This window comes from Trichoplusia ni, unplaced genomic scaffold (assembly GCF_003590095.1).
Source record: "Trichoplusia ni isolate ovarian cell line Hi5 unplaced genomic scaffold, tn1 tig00001698, whole genome shotgun sequence".
NCBI classification, from domain to species: Eukaryota; Metazoa; Arthropoda; class Insecta; order Lepidoptera; family Noctuidae; genus Trichoplusia; species Trichoplusia ni.
In genome coordinates this window covers 1-16,222 of record NW_020800144.1, presented here as the reverse complement: position 1 = coordinate 16,222, position 16,222 = coordinate 1, and the positions used below count along the sequence as shown (strand labels likewise).

Sequence of the window (16,222 nt, the reverse complement as noted above, 5' to 3'; positions counted from 1 at the left end):
TCACAAATGCACGATGGGCTCTCCTTGCACCTGAAGCGGTGAAGGTACTCAGAAAATCCACCATGCCCAGTGAACAGTTGCGTCAGTTCAGGCTCCAACTCAATTTTTCTGGTGATTCTGTAGGCTCCAATGGCGTCCGGAAAGAAGACCTTCGTGACGCTTGCTGTGGGCTCCTCTCTGTATCTTCGGTTCCATCTGTCGAGCGTCTCCATTCGGATCCGGCGCTTGACATATGAAACCGGACACTTATCATATGCGGCTTTCGTCTTTGTCTTCAAAGCTGCGTCCTTGGCCAACGTGTCAGCTCTCTCGTTTCCCTCCACCCCAACATGGGCTTTCACCCAAAACAACTCCAGGTTTTGGGAGCGAGACTTGGCTAGCTGGAGGTTTTCTCTATCTTCGCCACTATAGGGTGGAGGGAGTCAACGTTGCTGATCGTCTGGAGCGCCGACCTGGAGTCACTTAAGATTCGTGCTCGTGGCGCAGCATGCTTTACTACCAACTCTACCGCCTTATGCAGTGCCCAAAGTTCCGCCTGATAGACTGTGCAGAACGGCTCCAGTTTGGCTTTGTAGGATCTTGTTTCTTGGCCATCTTTCCAACAGGAAAGGGCCGCTCCCACTTTTCCCTCAATTTTGGAGCCATCGGTGTATATTTCGTCCACCCCCTGGAGCCGCTCTACACCGTCCTCAAGGTCTCTAAAGGTCACAGTCTCCCAGGTTGCAGGATGTTGTATGCTGGCGTACTTAATTGGTTTCTCGACCTCCCTATCGCCCAGAATTCTCCCGGTATGTCCCTTCTTTTCCTCGTACAGAGCCGCTGCCTCTTGTATCCTAAGATCTAATGGCAGTAGCCCGGAAAGTATGAGCGCCGAACTGAGGGAGACAGTTCTGTACGCCTTTGTAATTTTCCGAACGAAGCCTCTTTGCACCGCCTCCAACTGTCGTCTCGTGCCCTTTTTCTCGGCCGCGGGCGCCCATGCACTCGCCGCATACATAATCACAGGCTCGACCACCGCCGTGTATATAGTCCTTATCACCTCCGGGTTTAGACCCCAGTTGACTTTTGCCGCTCTGGACAGTTGGCGATAGATGTTTAGTGCCTTACGGCACGCGTTCGACACATGCGTGTTGAACGTCAGTCCATCGTCAACTGTCAGACCGAGGATCTTGATTTCCTTCGACATGCCGATGGGTTCCCCGCCCATGCTCAGGGCCGGGGTGTCAAACTTCAGCTTCCTAGTCACAACCATAGCTTTAGTTTTATGAGGTGCGAATTTCAGCTTGTTCTCAACCCCCCAGCCCCGGACACGCTCGAGGACCGCATTGGCACGCCTCTGCACTTCGGAGCCGTTGTCCCCGGAGATGATAAGCACCACGTCATCTGCAAAGGCCTGTACATGCTCCCCTTTTTCTTCGATCTGTTTAAGGAGGGGATCCAACAGGATGTTCCAGAATGTAGGGCCCCCTACTGAGCCCTGGACGCACCCTTTATTTGTTGCCCTGGAGGTCTCCGCCCCAGCATACCTTACCCGTACCCTTCTGTTTTCCAGGTAACTATCCACGAGCCGTCGAATGTTCAGCGGGCACCCAGATTCAGCAAGCCTGCATCGTATGGCCGGCCACCAAGCACCATCGAAGGCCCCCTCTATGTCAAGTGATATTACTGCAATCAACTTTTTTGCTGTAAGTTGCGCTCTTATATATCCTATCATGGCATAGAGGGCGTCCTCGGTACTGCGCTGCGGTGTAAAGCCATACTGCTTTTTGCTCATGCGCGGGAGTGTGTGCCATCTGACTCGCCTCATCATCATTTTTTCGAGGATTTTTCCTAGGACCGGCAATAGCCCAATCGGCCGGTAAGATTTTGGGTGCGTATAATCCTCTTTTCCAGATTTTTTCAGGATGACGACGACTGCCTCTTTCCAAGCACTGGGGAAGTGGGAACGTGAGAGGCATTTGTTTGCGATTGCGAGAAAAATTTCGGGATCTACGTTTATGGCTGCTCTGCATATGTCCGCAGTAAACCCGTCATGTCCAGGGGCCTTTCTCGGATTAAAGCTTGACACGGACCATCGCAGCTCCTCTGCAGTGAATGGCGGATCATGTGGTTCACCACTATCTCCAGCATTCACCACAGTTGCTTTCGCTCTGGTTCGCTGGTGATCTTCGGTGTCTTCATCAAGCCCGTCTTCCGGGTAAAAGGTTCCGGCCAGCAGGTTCGCGGACTCCACTCCTTCTAGGACTCTGCCTCCCAGCATCAGTGGGGTGTCCTCTCGATGTGCTGTCGTGCATTTTATGACCCTGTAGATCCCGTCCCACATGGACTCTCTATCCTGTTTCTCGCAGAATGCCTTCCAGCTGGCGGTCTGGGCTCTTTGTACCTCCACCAGGTATTCCTCCTTCGCCTCGAGGTATCTGTTCACCACGAACATCCGTCTTCGCTCTGAAGCGCATCTTATTCTTCTTTTTCTGCGCATCACCTCTCTCTTCTTGTCTCTGAGGTCATCCGTCCACCACGGCAATCCTGCTCCTTTCCTTGTGCTGACTTTTGGTATGGTTTCTTCACAAACTTTATTAATAATATTGGTGTATTTGTTAATTATTATGTCTATTTCTGATTTTAATACTATCTTGTTAATTTCATTTTTATTTAATTTTTCTATTGTACAAGTTTGGGCCAGTTTCTCACGAAACTGATCCCAACTTGCTTTTTTAGTGTTAAATTTCCTAGTACTTCTTTTGATTTCTAATCCTTGCGCTTTTTCTATTTTCAGGTCGAACAGGATTGCCCTGTGGTCGGAGACCGTGACTTCGGAGGCAGTTCTCCAGTTCGCGACTTTTCCAAATATGTCCGCCGTGCAAGCTGTTATGTCGACGTGGCTGGTAAGCCTCACCCCCCCCCGGTAAGTATCGAACGTAGGGTCCATTCCTTGGTTTAGGAGGTGAAGGTTTAGGTCGTCGAGCATTCCAGCTATCTCTTCCCCTCTGTGGTCGGTTTCCCTGCTTCCCCACCATGTGCTCCAGGCGTTAACGTCGCCTCCGATGATGAGCCTTCTCAGCCCAACTTCTTCGGCGCATTTTGTAATCCATTCAGTGTACGGGGAGAGCGGCTTGTCGCCTTCGAGGTAGACCGACATCGCCACAATGTCCCACGCCTGTGTTCTCAATTTTGCAACTACAATATTCTCAGTTGTAAGGGTAGGGCATTGGGCGACATCAATGTCCCCATCGAAAACCAAAATTGCCGCTTTATTGACCGCTTCCCGCCCCGTTTGGTCACGCTGCACAACTCTTACGCCAGGATAGGCCCTCATCTCCCTCGCTCCCCCGATGTATGGTTCCTGCACCAGTGCAAAGGTTATTTTTCTTCTCACTGCCTCCTCTATCAGTTCGGCAGTAGCGGTTTTACTTCTTTGCAGGTTGGCCTGTAGGACTCGGTATCCTCTCGCTGCACTTTCTCTCTCTTGGCTGCCCTTAGCAATATTGGACTGCTGCTCGCGCCAATGCATCCCAACGCCTTCGAACGGGGCACGCCTCGCTGAAGGCATTGTGGTTTACCGCTTCATAGTTTGCGCTGCTGCAGTTCGTGCATTTTGGAGGGCTTCCGTCTTTCCTATCTTTACAGACAATGCTAAGGTGCTGACCCCCGCAGTGACTACACAGGTCCTCGGTCTCCTTACAGAGGCGCCTGGTATGGCCGTAGCCTAGACACCTGCTGCATTGGATTAGGGGAGACTGATCAGCCACCCTTATCCTCTGCAGATCCATATGTATCACCTTTGCCTCTATCAGGCGCCGCCATATTTCTGGTGAGACCTTGAGAACAACATGCTCAATAAGGGAGTTCCTGGCTTTCTTCCGGTATTTAACTTCTATCCTATCGTCCTCGTCCTTCAGTCCCTTTAGGAGGTGTCCGTTTTGCTTTCTAAGGCCTTTGAGGACGTCTTCGTTCGTATTTACTTTTAGCACTTCCTTCAGGATGATCAGAGGATCCTTGTTAGCGACCTCCTCCACTGTAAGGTTTGTGCCCGCTCTCTCTATCCTCTCCTTCACTCTACCTATCTCTTCCTTTGTTTCACAGCCGATAATAACTTTTCTATCTTTTCCTTTTCTGATCTTATCTATTCTAATACCTTCTTCCTTTGCGTTCACTGCAGTTCTTATCTTTTCTAGGACCTGTTCTCCTGTATCCATCTCATCGTGCGAGGTAACCACGACCGTGTGCGTGGTCAGCATGCCTCCTGCGGTGCCCCCTCTGGATGGGCCGGCCAGCACTCCAGCGTAGGTTCTCCTCTCTTCATTTTGTTTTACTATTTCTTCTGTCATCTTTTTTATTTCATCTGTATATTTATTTGCTTTCGCTTCTCTGTCTTCCATTTCTTCTGTCATTTTTCCTTCAGCTTTGTGTATTGTTTTCTTCAGTTCTTCCATCTCTTTCTGATTCTCCTTTAAGAGCTTCATGTTTTCTTCCATCAGATCGATCATTCTCGCTTCATTTTCTTGGATCCTAATGTTCTTATTTGTTCTGTCTTCGTTTTCAGCTGTGTTACTAGTTGTTTCCTTGTTTATAGTTTCTTTCTTCTCCTTCTTTTTCCCCTCTCCGTATATCCTATCCAGCTCCGCTTCTTTCACCAGTCTAGCCATGTTCTCGAGAGCCTCCAATACTGTAGCTTTAATATCCCTTCTGAGATTTCCACTCTCGTCCATTTTCTTCATGGCCTTCTGGTGCCATGCCTGTGCCTCCTTTACCCTACTGACATAGGACTTCTCTGTACCAGTGTGTTCGTTCCCCTTTGCTTCCGCACAGGAGGTTGCCATTGTGGGGGCCAGTTTTTGTGCCGGTTTTTGATGGGCTTCCTTAGTTCGGGAGTTGATGGGCTTCTCGACCTGTTTCGTCTGTGCTGTGCAGCTTCGTGGTGATCTCGCCGAGGTAATTCTCAGCTCAATCTCCCCGGCGCTCCTCCGCACTTGACCGTCTTTTGAAGTTGAGGCCCCGGTGCTATTGGTAGATATTTTGGTTGTATCTTCATGGGGGACCACTTCACCCTTCTGGGTGGTCTTACGGGGTGGTGAGCGGGCCGTGACAAACATGGTTGCCGAGTAGATGTTGTCTTATCCCGATAGCCAACCAGTTAGGTAACAATGAATAATAGTTATAATAGTATAATGTTCAAATAAATAGAATATTAAGCAATAACAATTACTAGGGACAAGAACCAGTCTTAAAATCTATTAGTGTATTGTAATTAAAGTATAATTGTCAGTTTAAAATCTTAAGTATAATATGAGTCAATAAAATCTGTCTTAATCTACTTTGGGGTCAAAAAACCCAGTCTTAAATCAATTGGTGTATAATAATTTAAAAGTATATAAGATTGTCAATAAAATCTTAGTTATAACTTGAGTCAATAGATTCTTATAATAATACAATAATATTAAGATAAATAGGAAATTAAGAGCAACAACAATTTATTGGGTCAGGAACCCGTCTTAAAATCTATTAGTGTATTCTTATTTAAGTATAATTGTCAGTTTAAAATCTTAAATCTAATACGAGTCAATAAACTCTGTCTTAATCTACTTTTGGGGTCAATAAACCCAGTCTTATTGCTATTGGTGTATAATAATTTAAAATATAAGTCTGTCGAATAAATTGGGTACTTACAATTTAAAATAATTACAATTTAGTTAAAATATGGTATTTTGCCTTGTATATGGAGGCTGTCAATATAAGATTTATTTAAAATATATTCACTCAACCCAAACAGACAATAAGGTTTCTATTTAATAGTCAATTTAACACAATTTTTGTCTTGTAAATGAAGGCGATGACTAGTTACAATTTGTTCAATGTCGTGGTTAAGTGACTGTCCTTGCCTATAGTTCCGAGACTTAGAGAACTCTCATATGTCAATGCTTAAGTATGAATGCTAATTAGGTGACAAATAGTTTTGTTTTTTAATAGTATCAAATCTATGATGTTAATAATTAATTTGGTAGAAAAAATGTTTATTATTGGTGATTTAGTTATTTAGAAAGTTTAAAAATGCAAAATACAAATTTGTTTTTTATTTACATTGACTTGGAAAGTTTTATGTGCCCATATAAGTGTTAGTATTGTTAAAGTTACAGTTTAAATTTATTAATTAAAAGTATCAAATTTATTATATTGGTGATTATTTTAAGAGGAAGAGACTCAATTAACGGTGTTTTAATTATTTAAAATTTTTAAAAGATCAAAATTACAAAATAGTTTTTTGTTTACATTGATTTGGAAAACTTTCTGTGCCCATGCAAGTGCTAGTCTTGTTGAATTTACAATCTAAGTTTGTTAATTAAAAGTGCCAAATCTATTAAATTAGTGTCTATTTCAAGAGAAAAGGCTCAATTAGTGGTATTTTAATTAGTTATAAATTTAAAAAATGCAAAAATTCTAAAATATTTTTGTTTACATCGACTAAGAACTCTTCATATAAGGATGTTAATTTTGTTAAGCTTGCAATCTAAATTTGTTTTTTATAAATATCAAATCTATTAAGTTAGTAATTATTTCAAGAGAAAAAGACTTAATGAATGGTGTTTTAATTATTTATAAAATTTAAAAATACAAAAATGCAAAGTAGTTTTTATTCACTTGGGCTTGAGAAACACTTCATGTGCTCACAAAACCTCCAATATTAATCTTGTTTTAGTTTTAATTTAGGTTTGTTTTTTAGAAGTATCAAATGTTTTATATTAATAGTTATTTTAAAAGAAGAGGACTTAATAAGTGGTGTTTTAATTATTTATAAAATTTAAGAATGCAAAAAATTTTAAAAATTTAAAAATGTTTTTGTTTACATGGACTTAGAAGAAATCCCTCCCGTGCCCATATAAATGTTAATCTTGTTGAAGTTACAATCTAAATTTATTTTTAAAATAGTCAAATCTATTATATTTGTAATTATTTAAACTGAAAAAGATTTAGTTGATGGTGTTTTAATTATTTATAAAATTTAAAAATGCAAAAAATTTAAAAATGTTTTTGTTTACATGGACTTAGAAGAAATCCCTCCCGTGCCCATATAAATGTTAATCTTGTTGAAGTTACAATCTAAATTTATTTTTAAAATAGTCAAATCTATTATATTTGTAATTATTTAAACTGAAAAAGATTTAGTTGATGGTGTTTTAATTATTTATAAAATTTAAAAATGCAAAAAAATTTAAAAATGTTTTTGTTTACATGGACTTAGAAGAAATCCCTCCCGTGCCCATATAAATGTTAATCTTGTTGAAGTTACAATCTAAATTTGTTTTTAAAATAGTCAAATCTATTATATTTGTAATTATTTAAACTGAAAAAGATTTAGTTGATGGTGTTTTAATTATTTATAAAATTTAAAAATGCAAAAAATTTAAAATTGTTTTGTTTACATGGACTTAGAAGAAATCCCTCCCGTGCCCATATAAATGTTAATCTTGTTGAAGTTACAATCTAAATTTGTTTTTTAAAATAGTCGAATCTATTATATTTGTAATTATTTAAACTGAAAAAGATTTAGTTGATGGTGTTTTAATTATTTATAAAATTTAAAAATACAAAAAATTTTAAAAATTTAAAAATGTTTTTGTTTACGTGGACTTAGCAGAAATCCTTCCTGTGCCCATATAAATGTTAATCTTGTTGAAGTTACAATCTAAATTTGTTTTTAAAATAGTCGAATCTATTATATTTGTAATTATTTAAACTGAAAAAGATTTAGTTGATGGTGTTTTAATTATTTATAAAATTTAAAAATACAAAAAATTTTAAAAATTTAAAAATGTTTTTGTTTACGTGGACTTAGCAGAAATCCTTCCTGTGCCCATATAAATGTTAATCTTGTTGAAGTTACAATCTAAATTTGTTTTTTAAAATAGTCGAATCTATTATATTTGTAATTATTTAAACTGAAAAAGATTTAGTTGGTGGTGTTTTAATTATTTATAAAGTTTAAAAGTGCAAAAAATTTTAAAAATTTAAAAATGTTTTTGTTTACATGGACTTAGCAGAAATCCTTCCTGTGCCCATATAAATGTTAATCTTGTTGAAGTTACAATCTAAATTTGTTTTTTAAAATAGTCGAATCTATTATATTTGTAATTATTTAAACTGAAAAAGATTTAGTTGATGGTGTTTTAATTATTTATAAATTTAAAAATGCAAAAATGCAAAGTAGTTTTATTCACTTGGACTTGAGAAACACTTCATGTGCTCACAAAACCTCCAATATTAATCTTATTTTAGTTTAATTTAGGTTTGTATTTTAGGAGTAACAAATATATTATATTAATAGTTATTGTATAAGAAAGGGACTTAATAAGCGGTGTTTTAATTGTTTAACTTAAAAATGTAAAAACAAAAATAAAATATTTTTGTTTACACGGACTTAGAGAATTTTATGTGCCCATATAAGTGTTAGTCTTGTTGAATTTACAATCTAAGTTTGTTCCTGGGAAGTGTCAAATCTATTATATTAGTGTTTAATTTGAAATAAAGAGACTCAATTAGTGGTGTTTTAATTAATTATAAATTTAAAAAGTGCAAAAATTCTAAAATATTTTTGTTTACATGGACTAAGAACGCTTCATATAAAGATGTTAATTTTGTTAAGGTTGCAATCTAAATTAGTTCTTTGTAAATATCAAATCTATTAAGTTAGTAATTGTTTCAAAAGAAAAGGACTCAATTCAATGGTGTTCTAATTATTTATAAGGTTGAAAGTACAAAATTACAAAGTAGTTTTATTCACTTTGACTTGAGAAACACTTCATGTGCTCATAAAACTTCCAATATTATTCTTGTTTTAATTACAGTTTAAATTTGTTTTTTAAAAGTATTAAGTTTATTATGTTTAAAGTTATTTTAAAAGATAAGGCCCTAATTAATCGTGATTTAATTATTTATAAGTTTCAAAATACAAAAGTGTTTTTGTTTACATAGACTTAGAGAATTCTCGTTGACCTCGGAACTTAGTGTTTACAATAATTGTGGGAGGATGTTTTATTTTTAATTTTCTAACTTACATTTATCCATTAATTTTTAAAATATGCGACGACTACCGTTTCCATAAAACAGTCAACAACAGAAAGAAATGTACCATAAAATAAAACTAAAATTTTAACTTCTATAAGAGATAAAGTAAAAAATAATAATAATAATTAATAAAAGCCTATTGATACACAGTTATTAATTCTTATTTCAATAAACTAGTTATAAATTTCCAGAATTTTTCGAAATTAAATATTTAATAATAAATATTAAATTACAATTAAAACAAAAGAGAATAAATTTAAATACAATTTCTCCCTAGATATAATGTTTCGCAGCTTAATATAAAGTAAATTTAAAATAAAGTTTATGATGAACAAAAATGTTCTGTCAGCTGGACTTAGAAAAGTTCCAATGTCTGTCCACCCCAAAAATTGTCCTTGGGGGTTAAAACTACGGTCATATGAAGCGCTAAATAGGGTTAGATAAGGGGGAGGACCCCGAAAAAATGGTCAAATTTGGTCTACGACCCCCCGTTCCCGAGTTATTAGGGTTTTTAAGTTTTGTGCAGTTGCAGTTTTAATCTAACTTGAATAGAAAATTTTATTAATTTAGAGACTACTTAACTTAAAAATCTAGATTTTTGTAGGTGGACTCCTGATGGATGCTGCAATCGCCCGGCGCCGTCCAAGAAGTTATTTGACCTCCGGTTTGGGGTCGAATTGCTTCAAGATTTAGGGGTGAGTTACCAATAACCGCAAAATAGCGTTGTTTTGGCTCCAGCTGCTCTCCTGTGGTGCGGAAAATTCCCAAAAAATTTTGGGAGGCTTCTGGCACCTTAAGGCTCCTTTTGGCACTAGTTTCACTGCGATCCGGGCACTCCTTCAGGAATCACGTGGTGTTGAAAATGGACTCGCCCAAATAAAAAAATTTAATATCTCGGTAACCAGTCCCGATAAAAATCTAAAATTTTGCAGACTTCTTCTGGATGGTCTAAGCTACACAAAACACTAAAAAACTAGGGGGGGTACCGATCTTGTTTCGGAATAAATCGACCGAGAACTTGAACTTTGATAAACTTTTTCTTCCAGGTCCCGTTTCTCCGGTCTGGGGTGGAATTTCGGGAAGCACTAAACGGTTCCTGGAAGGGGGCTTCCTGCGCTATCTCTGGATGTGTGTCGCGTTGTCCGGGCTCCACGGGAAGTGGGGGCGCGTATTGAGGTTAGAAACCCTTATTCCTTGTTAACTTCGTCAATTTTGACGGGAAAAATCTGGAATTTTGGTGGAAGGTGTATGGGTGGTAGGCCTTCCAATCCGTGTTATAAAAAGTATACCGTGCCACTCAAAATTCGGCGGCGCACGCGACTTTGTGTTTTTGGCACGTGATTATTCCCGTTTTTTCGTGATTGTGCTTGAACGGGACGTCTCCGGGTTTCGCGGTTTTCACAATTGGGTTCCTTGTCACAACGCGCTTCTTTTGACACCACTTTCACTGAAATCCGTAACAAAAACACCAACACTTAGATTTTTCGAACGCGGAGCGACTTAGTTCGTTTGTTTACGCTCTGGCGGTTGGCGCGCGACTGGGTTAGGTTAGGTTAGGTTAGGTTAGGTTAGGTTAGGTTTCACTTCCGGCGCCTGGCGCCCAAGCTGATGGGCGCGGCGGGCGCGCTTTCAACGCTGCTTCCCAACATGGGGGGCCCGAGCACCGCCTGTAGGCGGTTGTACGTGGGAATCGTGCGGTCCATGGCCCTGTATGGGGCCCCTGTGTGGGCGATGGACCTGACGGCCGGCACATTCGCCATTCTGCGTAAACCGCAGAGGGCGATGGCCGTCAGAGTCGTCCGCGGGTACCGCACGATCTCCTACGAGGCGGCTTGCGTACTGGCCGGATCCCCGCCCTGGGACCTGGAGGCGAAAGTACTCGCGTCGTTGTACCGATGGCGCGAGGAAGAGCGGGCACGGGGCTCGAGGCCGGCGCAGCGACAGATCGCACTGCGCCGAGCTGAGCTCCGTCAGGTCTTGGTGGCGGAATGGCGGCAAAGGCTTCTGCGCCCTGCCGCCGGCCTCGCAACCGTCGAGGCGATCCGGCCAGTGCTCGACGACTGGCTCGGGAGAAGGCACGGCTCCCTGTCGTTCAGGGTGACGCAGGTGCTGTCGGGGCACGGTTGCTTCGGCAAGTACCTGTGTCGCATAAACAGGGAGCCGGACGCTCGGTGCCACCACTGCGTCCATTGCGGGGAGGACACGGCGCAACACACTCTCGCCGAGTGTGCGGCTTGGGAGGAGCAGCGCCGTGTCCTCACAAACGAAGTAGGAGGCGATCTGTCGCTGCCGGCCGTAGTGCGGAAGATGGTCGGTAGCGCAGAGTCGTGGGACGCGGTGGTGTCCTTCTGCGAGGACGTGATGTCGCAGAAGGAAGCTGCGGAGCGGGAGAGGGAGATCTCGACTCCCTTCCCCGGCCGCAGAAAGCGCACCGGGCGTAGGAGGAGGGCGGACAACGCCCTCTTCCAGCCCCCCATGAATGGGTCCAGGGGCGCGGGACTCGGGGAAGCCCCCCGCCCCCTATTCCATGGACCCGAGGCGGAGGCGCGAGCGAGTGTCGGCGCGCGCCTCTGAGGCGGTGCACGGGGTAGGCAAACACCTCACTACCCAGGTTAGGTTAGGTTAGGTTAGGTTAGGTTAGGTTAGGTTAGGTTAGGTTAGGTTAGGTTAGGTTGGGGTGCAGGGAGGGGTGCAGGGCAGAAAACCTCCTCGTGTGCCTGGCGGCTGCTGGTCCCTTACGGATACGTCCGGGGGGAAGAGCAGTCGTTGGGCCGGTGCACCCTGGGCACGCATAACAATCGTCTCGCGACTTGGGGCAATTGTTGTGCGTGGCGAATTTCTGCCGGTCCGGCCAGTGTCAACTGCTGGCCGGACACGCTCGCTCTCGCCCTCCTCAAGCGAGGGGTGGTTCGGTGGAGCTCGAGCGAAGGGGGACTTCGGCCATTGTTTGTTGGCCGAAGGTCGGGAGGAGGGCGAGTCCAGTGAGTGTCAACTGCTTGCTGGACTCCGCAGCCCGCCGGCGTCCTGGACTCATTCCGGGTAGCGGCGGCGGGCGGGGATGTCTTCCCACAGCCTGTGGGTTAGACTGGCGGGGGTCGTTGTTGTTCGGCCTTCGCGTGGTGGGCGTTCGCTGGCGTCTCGGACGTACTCCGAGTAGCGGCAGCGGGCGTGGTGTAGGGCGAGTCCAGTGAGTGTTCACAGCTTGCTGGATGTCGCAGCCCGTCGGCGTCCTGGGCTTATTCCGGGTAGCGGCGGCGGGCGGGGAGTCGGAGATGGGCGACGGGTCCGGTGTGCACTTGCACTGCCTCCGGACGCGGTCTTGTAAAGGCCACCGTCGGCCAGACCGTAAACCTGCAGCGAGGTCAGGGGTGGACTTACGCAGGAACGGGGGTCTGACCTTTACCGGTTGGACCGCGAGGACGGAAAACCTCTATAAAAAACCCCCAATCCAAGCTATTGGATAACGCGGCGAGGGGATGAATGGCTGGTGGGAGACCAGTCACGAGCGTTAACCCCCGACGGGGTACATGTCGCACCTCGGAGGGTTACTCCTAGACCTTCCCCGGCTACAGGGGGCACTGGCCGGGGACGACGACCCTATCCCCCATACTCGTGGGATTACATGGATAATTTCAAAACCCAAAAGATGAGAGGAGGTCGAAGGAAGGAGGGCGACTCGGTCTAGCAGTAGACTGAGTCTAGCTGATGATTTGGTGGCGAGGTCGCCTCGGGTGGTGCTCGAGCGCATCGCCTCGCCCCAGGAGGGAGTGGGAGCCGACTTGTCACTCACGCGACAGCTCCTCGGGGAGGTCGGACGGAAGCGTCCCAGACGGGATGCTTCGCGGACAGGATGTCTGTGGGGGCGTACGCCGCTTCAGACTGTGAGAGCGAGGCGTCCATAGCCTCGTCAACACGGTCCCGCGGTTGCGTCACCCACGGGCGATACGTCGGCCTGCATAGGCAGAGGAGGGTATCGGAGGCTCGCCGCGGAGTCGGCGCAGTCGTCCGATACGCTCGACGACAAGGTGGAAGAGGAACGGCAGAGGAGGGATGCCAGGGCGGCGGTCCGGGACCTGATGAGTTCCGGACTGCAGCCGCTCGACCCCTCATCGGCGAAGGAATCCATCGACGACAGCCTTATGGCAATCCTGGAGGTAGCACGTACCTCCAAAAATATAAAGGGTTGCCTAATCAAAAGGCTTAAGGACGCGGTGGAAAATATTCAGGGCGGTGTCCGCGCCCTGACAAAGTCCACCGGACGGAGGGGCTGCTGGCGGAAAACGCCAGGCTAAGCCGGGAGCTCGAGGAGCTGCGGGGCAAGATTCAGTCCGTCGAAAAGCGGACGGCCCCAGCAGCCCTCGACTTCGAAGCTATGCAGCGCGCCATCATGGTGTCCGTAGGGACCATGATGGACGCCAAACTGGCGGGGCTAACAGCAGGCTCCCGCCAGAGCCGATTCTGCGCCGCCTTGGCGGCGGACGGAAGGCGCCCGGAGGCGGAGGCGACGGGCCGTGGCCCCAAACCCGCCTATAACCAGGTGCTAAAGGCGGCCCCGGCCCCGAAGCCGGCGTCAAAGACGGCGCCAAAGACGGCGCCGAAGCCGGCGCCGAGACCGGTGCAGCGACTGGCGCCGAAGCCAACCCCAACGCCGGATCCTAAACCGGCGAAGGGGAAGGCTAAGACGGTCGCGCAACCGGCGCCGGCTCTGGTTCCGGCGCCGGAAGAGGCGCCGGTTGCGAGCACATCCGAGGCCGTGGACGAAGGGTGGACCACGGTCTCCAAGAAAAAGAAACCGCCGAAGCCGAAGGCGCCGGAGCGCCCCAAGGCTCAGCCCGAGAGGAGGAAGGAAGCCCCTCCTCAAAAGAAGAAGGGGGGGCCGAAGGCTGTCTCTGGCAAGCAACGGCGCAAGCGTGCGCAGCGCCAGAGACGCCTCGCCCGCACCGCCGCCGTGGTGTTAACCATAACACCAGAGGCGGAGAGGGAAGGCCTCACATACGCCACGGTGCTCACCAAGGCGAGGGCTGGGGTCGACCTTAATGCGATGGGGATCGACATGGCGGTGGACCCCATCCGCATAAGGAAGGCGCAGACCGGGGCTCGGGTGCTTCAGCTCCCGAAGAATGTCGGTCGGGAGGCGGCTGACGAGATGGCCAAGAAACTCGAGGCCATCTACGACGGTGACGTCAGGGTCACCAGACCCGTCAGGTGTGCGGAGCTCCGGGTGTCAAACCTGGATGACTCCGTCACCAAGGAGGAGATCCGTGACGTCGCCGCGCGCCAGAGTCCAGTGCGCGCCGACAACATTAAGTGGGGACCTGAGGCCAAGCCCGGTCAAAAATTCAGCGCCGTGCTGAAATGCCCATTGGAGGCGGTGCCGCGGCTGGTTACCACCAAGACACAAAAGTTCCTGGTGGGTGGAGCTCGGCAACGGTCGTGCAGCTGGAGGCACGACCACTTAAGTGCTACCGCTGCCTAGCACTCGGCCACACAAGGCCGGTGTGCATGTGCCCTGCGGACCGCAGCGGGTTATGTTACCGCTGCGCGATGCCCGGGCACAAGGCGGCGGAGTGCAAGAGAGCCGGCCAGGTGCGCCATATGTGCCGAGCTCGGCCGCGGTGCCGCCCACCAAATGGGCAGCCGGGGATGTGCTCCCCCGGCCCTTATAAGAAAGCAAATGGCCGCATTGGGGAAAGTGCCCAATGCGGTCACATCACAGGCGCGCCCCTGTGAGGAGGAACGGATGGACGACCAGTAATGGATAACGTCCGTCCACACTTCCTCCTCCAGGGGAACCTGAACCACTGCGCCGGCGCACAGGATCTTTTCCTTCAGTCGCTGGCGCAGTGGGGCATCGATATTGCAGTGGCGGCGGAGCCATATTATGTTGCCTCTCGCCCAATTGGGCGGGGACCTCGACGGCTCCGTCGCCATCATAAGCGCCTTGGGCGCGACTCCCGCCCCTGCATATTGTACGCAGGGGCTCGGATATGTCGTCGTCGTCTGGGGGCCGTACGCAGTCGTGGGGGCCTACTTCTCGCCGAACAGGGGTCTGGCTGAGTTCGAGTCGTTTTTGGCCGAGCTCGAGGCCCTTGTTCGGACGCTGTCGCCTCGCCCGGTCATCGTGCTCGGTGACCTCAACGCTAAGAGCACGGCGTGGGGGGAACCGGCAACCGACCGGCGCGGGGAACTATTGGAGGAGTGGGCCCTTGGATTGGACCTTGCCCTGCTGAATAGGGGCAGGGTCCACACCTGCGTACGGCAGAACGGAGGGTCCATCGTCGACGTGTCGTTTTGCGCTCCGTCTATTGCGGAGCGCGTTCGCGATTGGCGCGTCGAGGAGGTGGAGACGCTATCGGATCACCGATACATTCGATTCAGCGTTTCCACTCCTGGGGGACCCGGGATCCGGCGCTTTACACCGGACTCGGGAAGCCCACGATGGGCCCTACAAAGGATGGACAGAGAGCTGCTGATCGAGGCGGCCATTGTGGCCGACTGGTCCACGCCGGCGGTCTCAGGCCGCTCAATCGACGACGAGGCAGAGCGCTTCCGTCGCACCATAACTTTAGTGTGCGACACCGCGATGCCTCGCGTCCGCGGGCGGCCGAACCGCCGGTCAGTTTACTGGTGGTCGCCCGAGATCGCAGCTCTCCGAGAGGCGTGCTTGGGAGCAAAGCGGGCCACACCCGCTACCGCTCCAGGCACGCCCGAAGACCGGACAGGGACGAGACGAGGGAGGCCTCGCTGTATGAGGCCTACCGTACGACGAGGAGCAATCTCCGCCTGGCCATTTTACAGGCCAAGGAAGGAGCAAGGCAGGAGATGCTGGAGGACCTCAGCAGGGATCCGTGGGGGCGCCCGTACCTCATGGCGCGGAACAAGCTCCGCGCCGCCGGGCCCCCGATCACGGAGACCATGGAGGCCCAGCTGCTCCACGTCGTCGTTCGTCCTTGTTTCCACCCGGACAGACATCCTCCCTCCAGTGGTGGTCGCGCCTCAGGCGCCGGAGCCACTGGAGGTGATCACGGAGGGGGAACTGGAGGCGTCCATCGCTCGCCTTCGCCCTAAAAAGACCGCCCCGGGCCCCGACGGAGTGCCGGCGCGCGCTCTTGCGCTGGCACTGGGGCCCCTTGAAAGTCGATTCCGGGGTCTGCTCAACTCC

General features: G+C 47.6%; 1 protein-coding gene across 1 annotated transcript; it reads left to right on the top strand.

Annotated features, from left to right (window-relative positions):
- The first annotated feature begins 12,910 nt into the window (after positions 1-12,910).
- LOC113507339 (KH domain-containing protein 3-like) lies at positions 12,911-14,536 on the top strand. The gene is made up of 2 exons (XM_026890201.1): positions 12,911-13,214; positions 13,287-14,536. The coding sequence occupies exons 1-2, from the start codon at positions 12,911-12,913 to the stop codon at positions 14,534-14,536; spliced, it is 1,554 nt and encodes a 517-aa protein (XP_026746002.1).
- Positions 14,537-16,222: the final 1,686 nt, after the last annotated feature.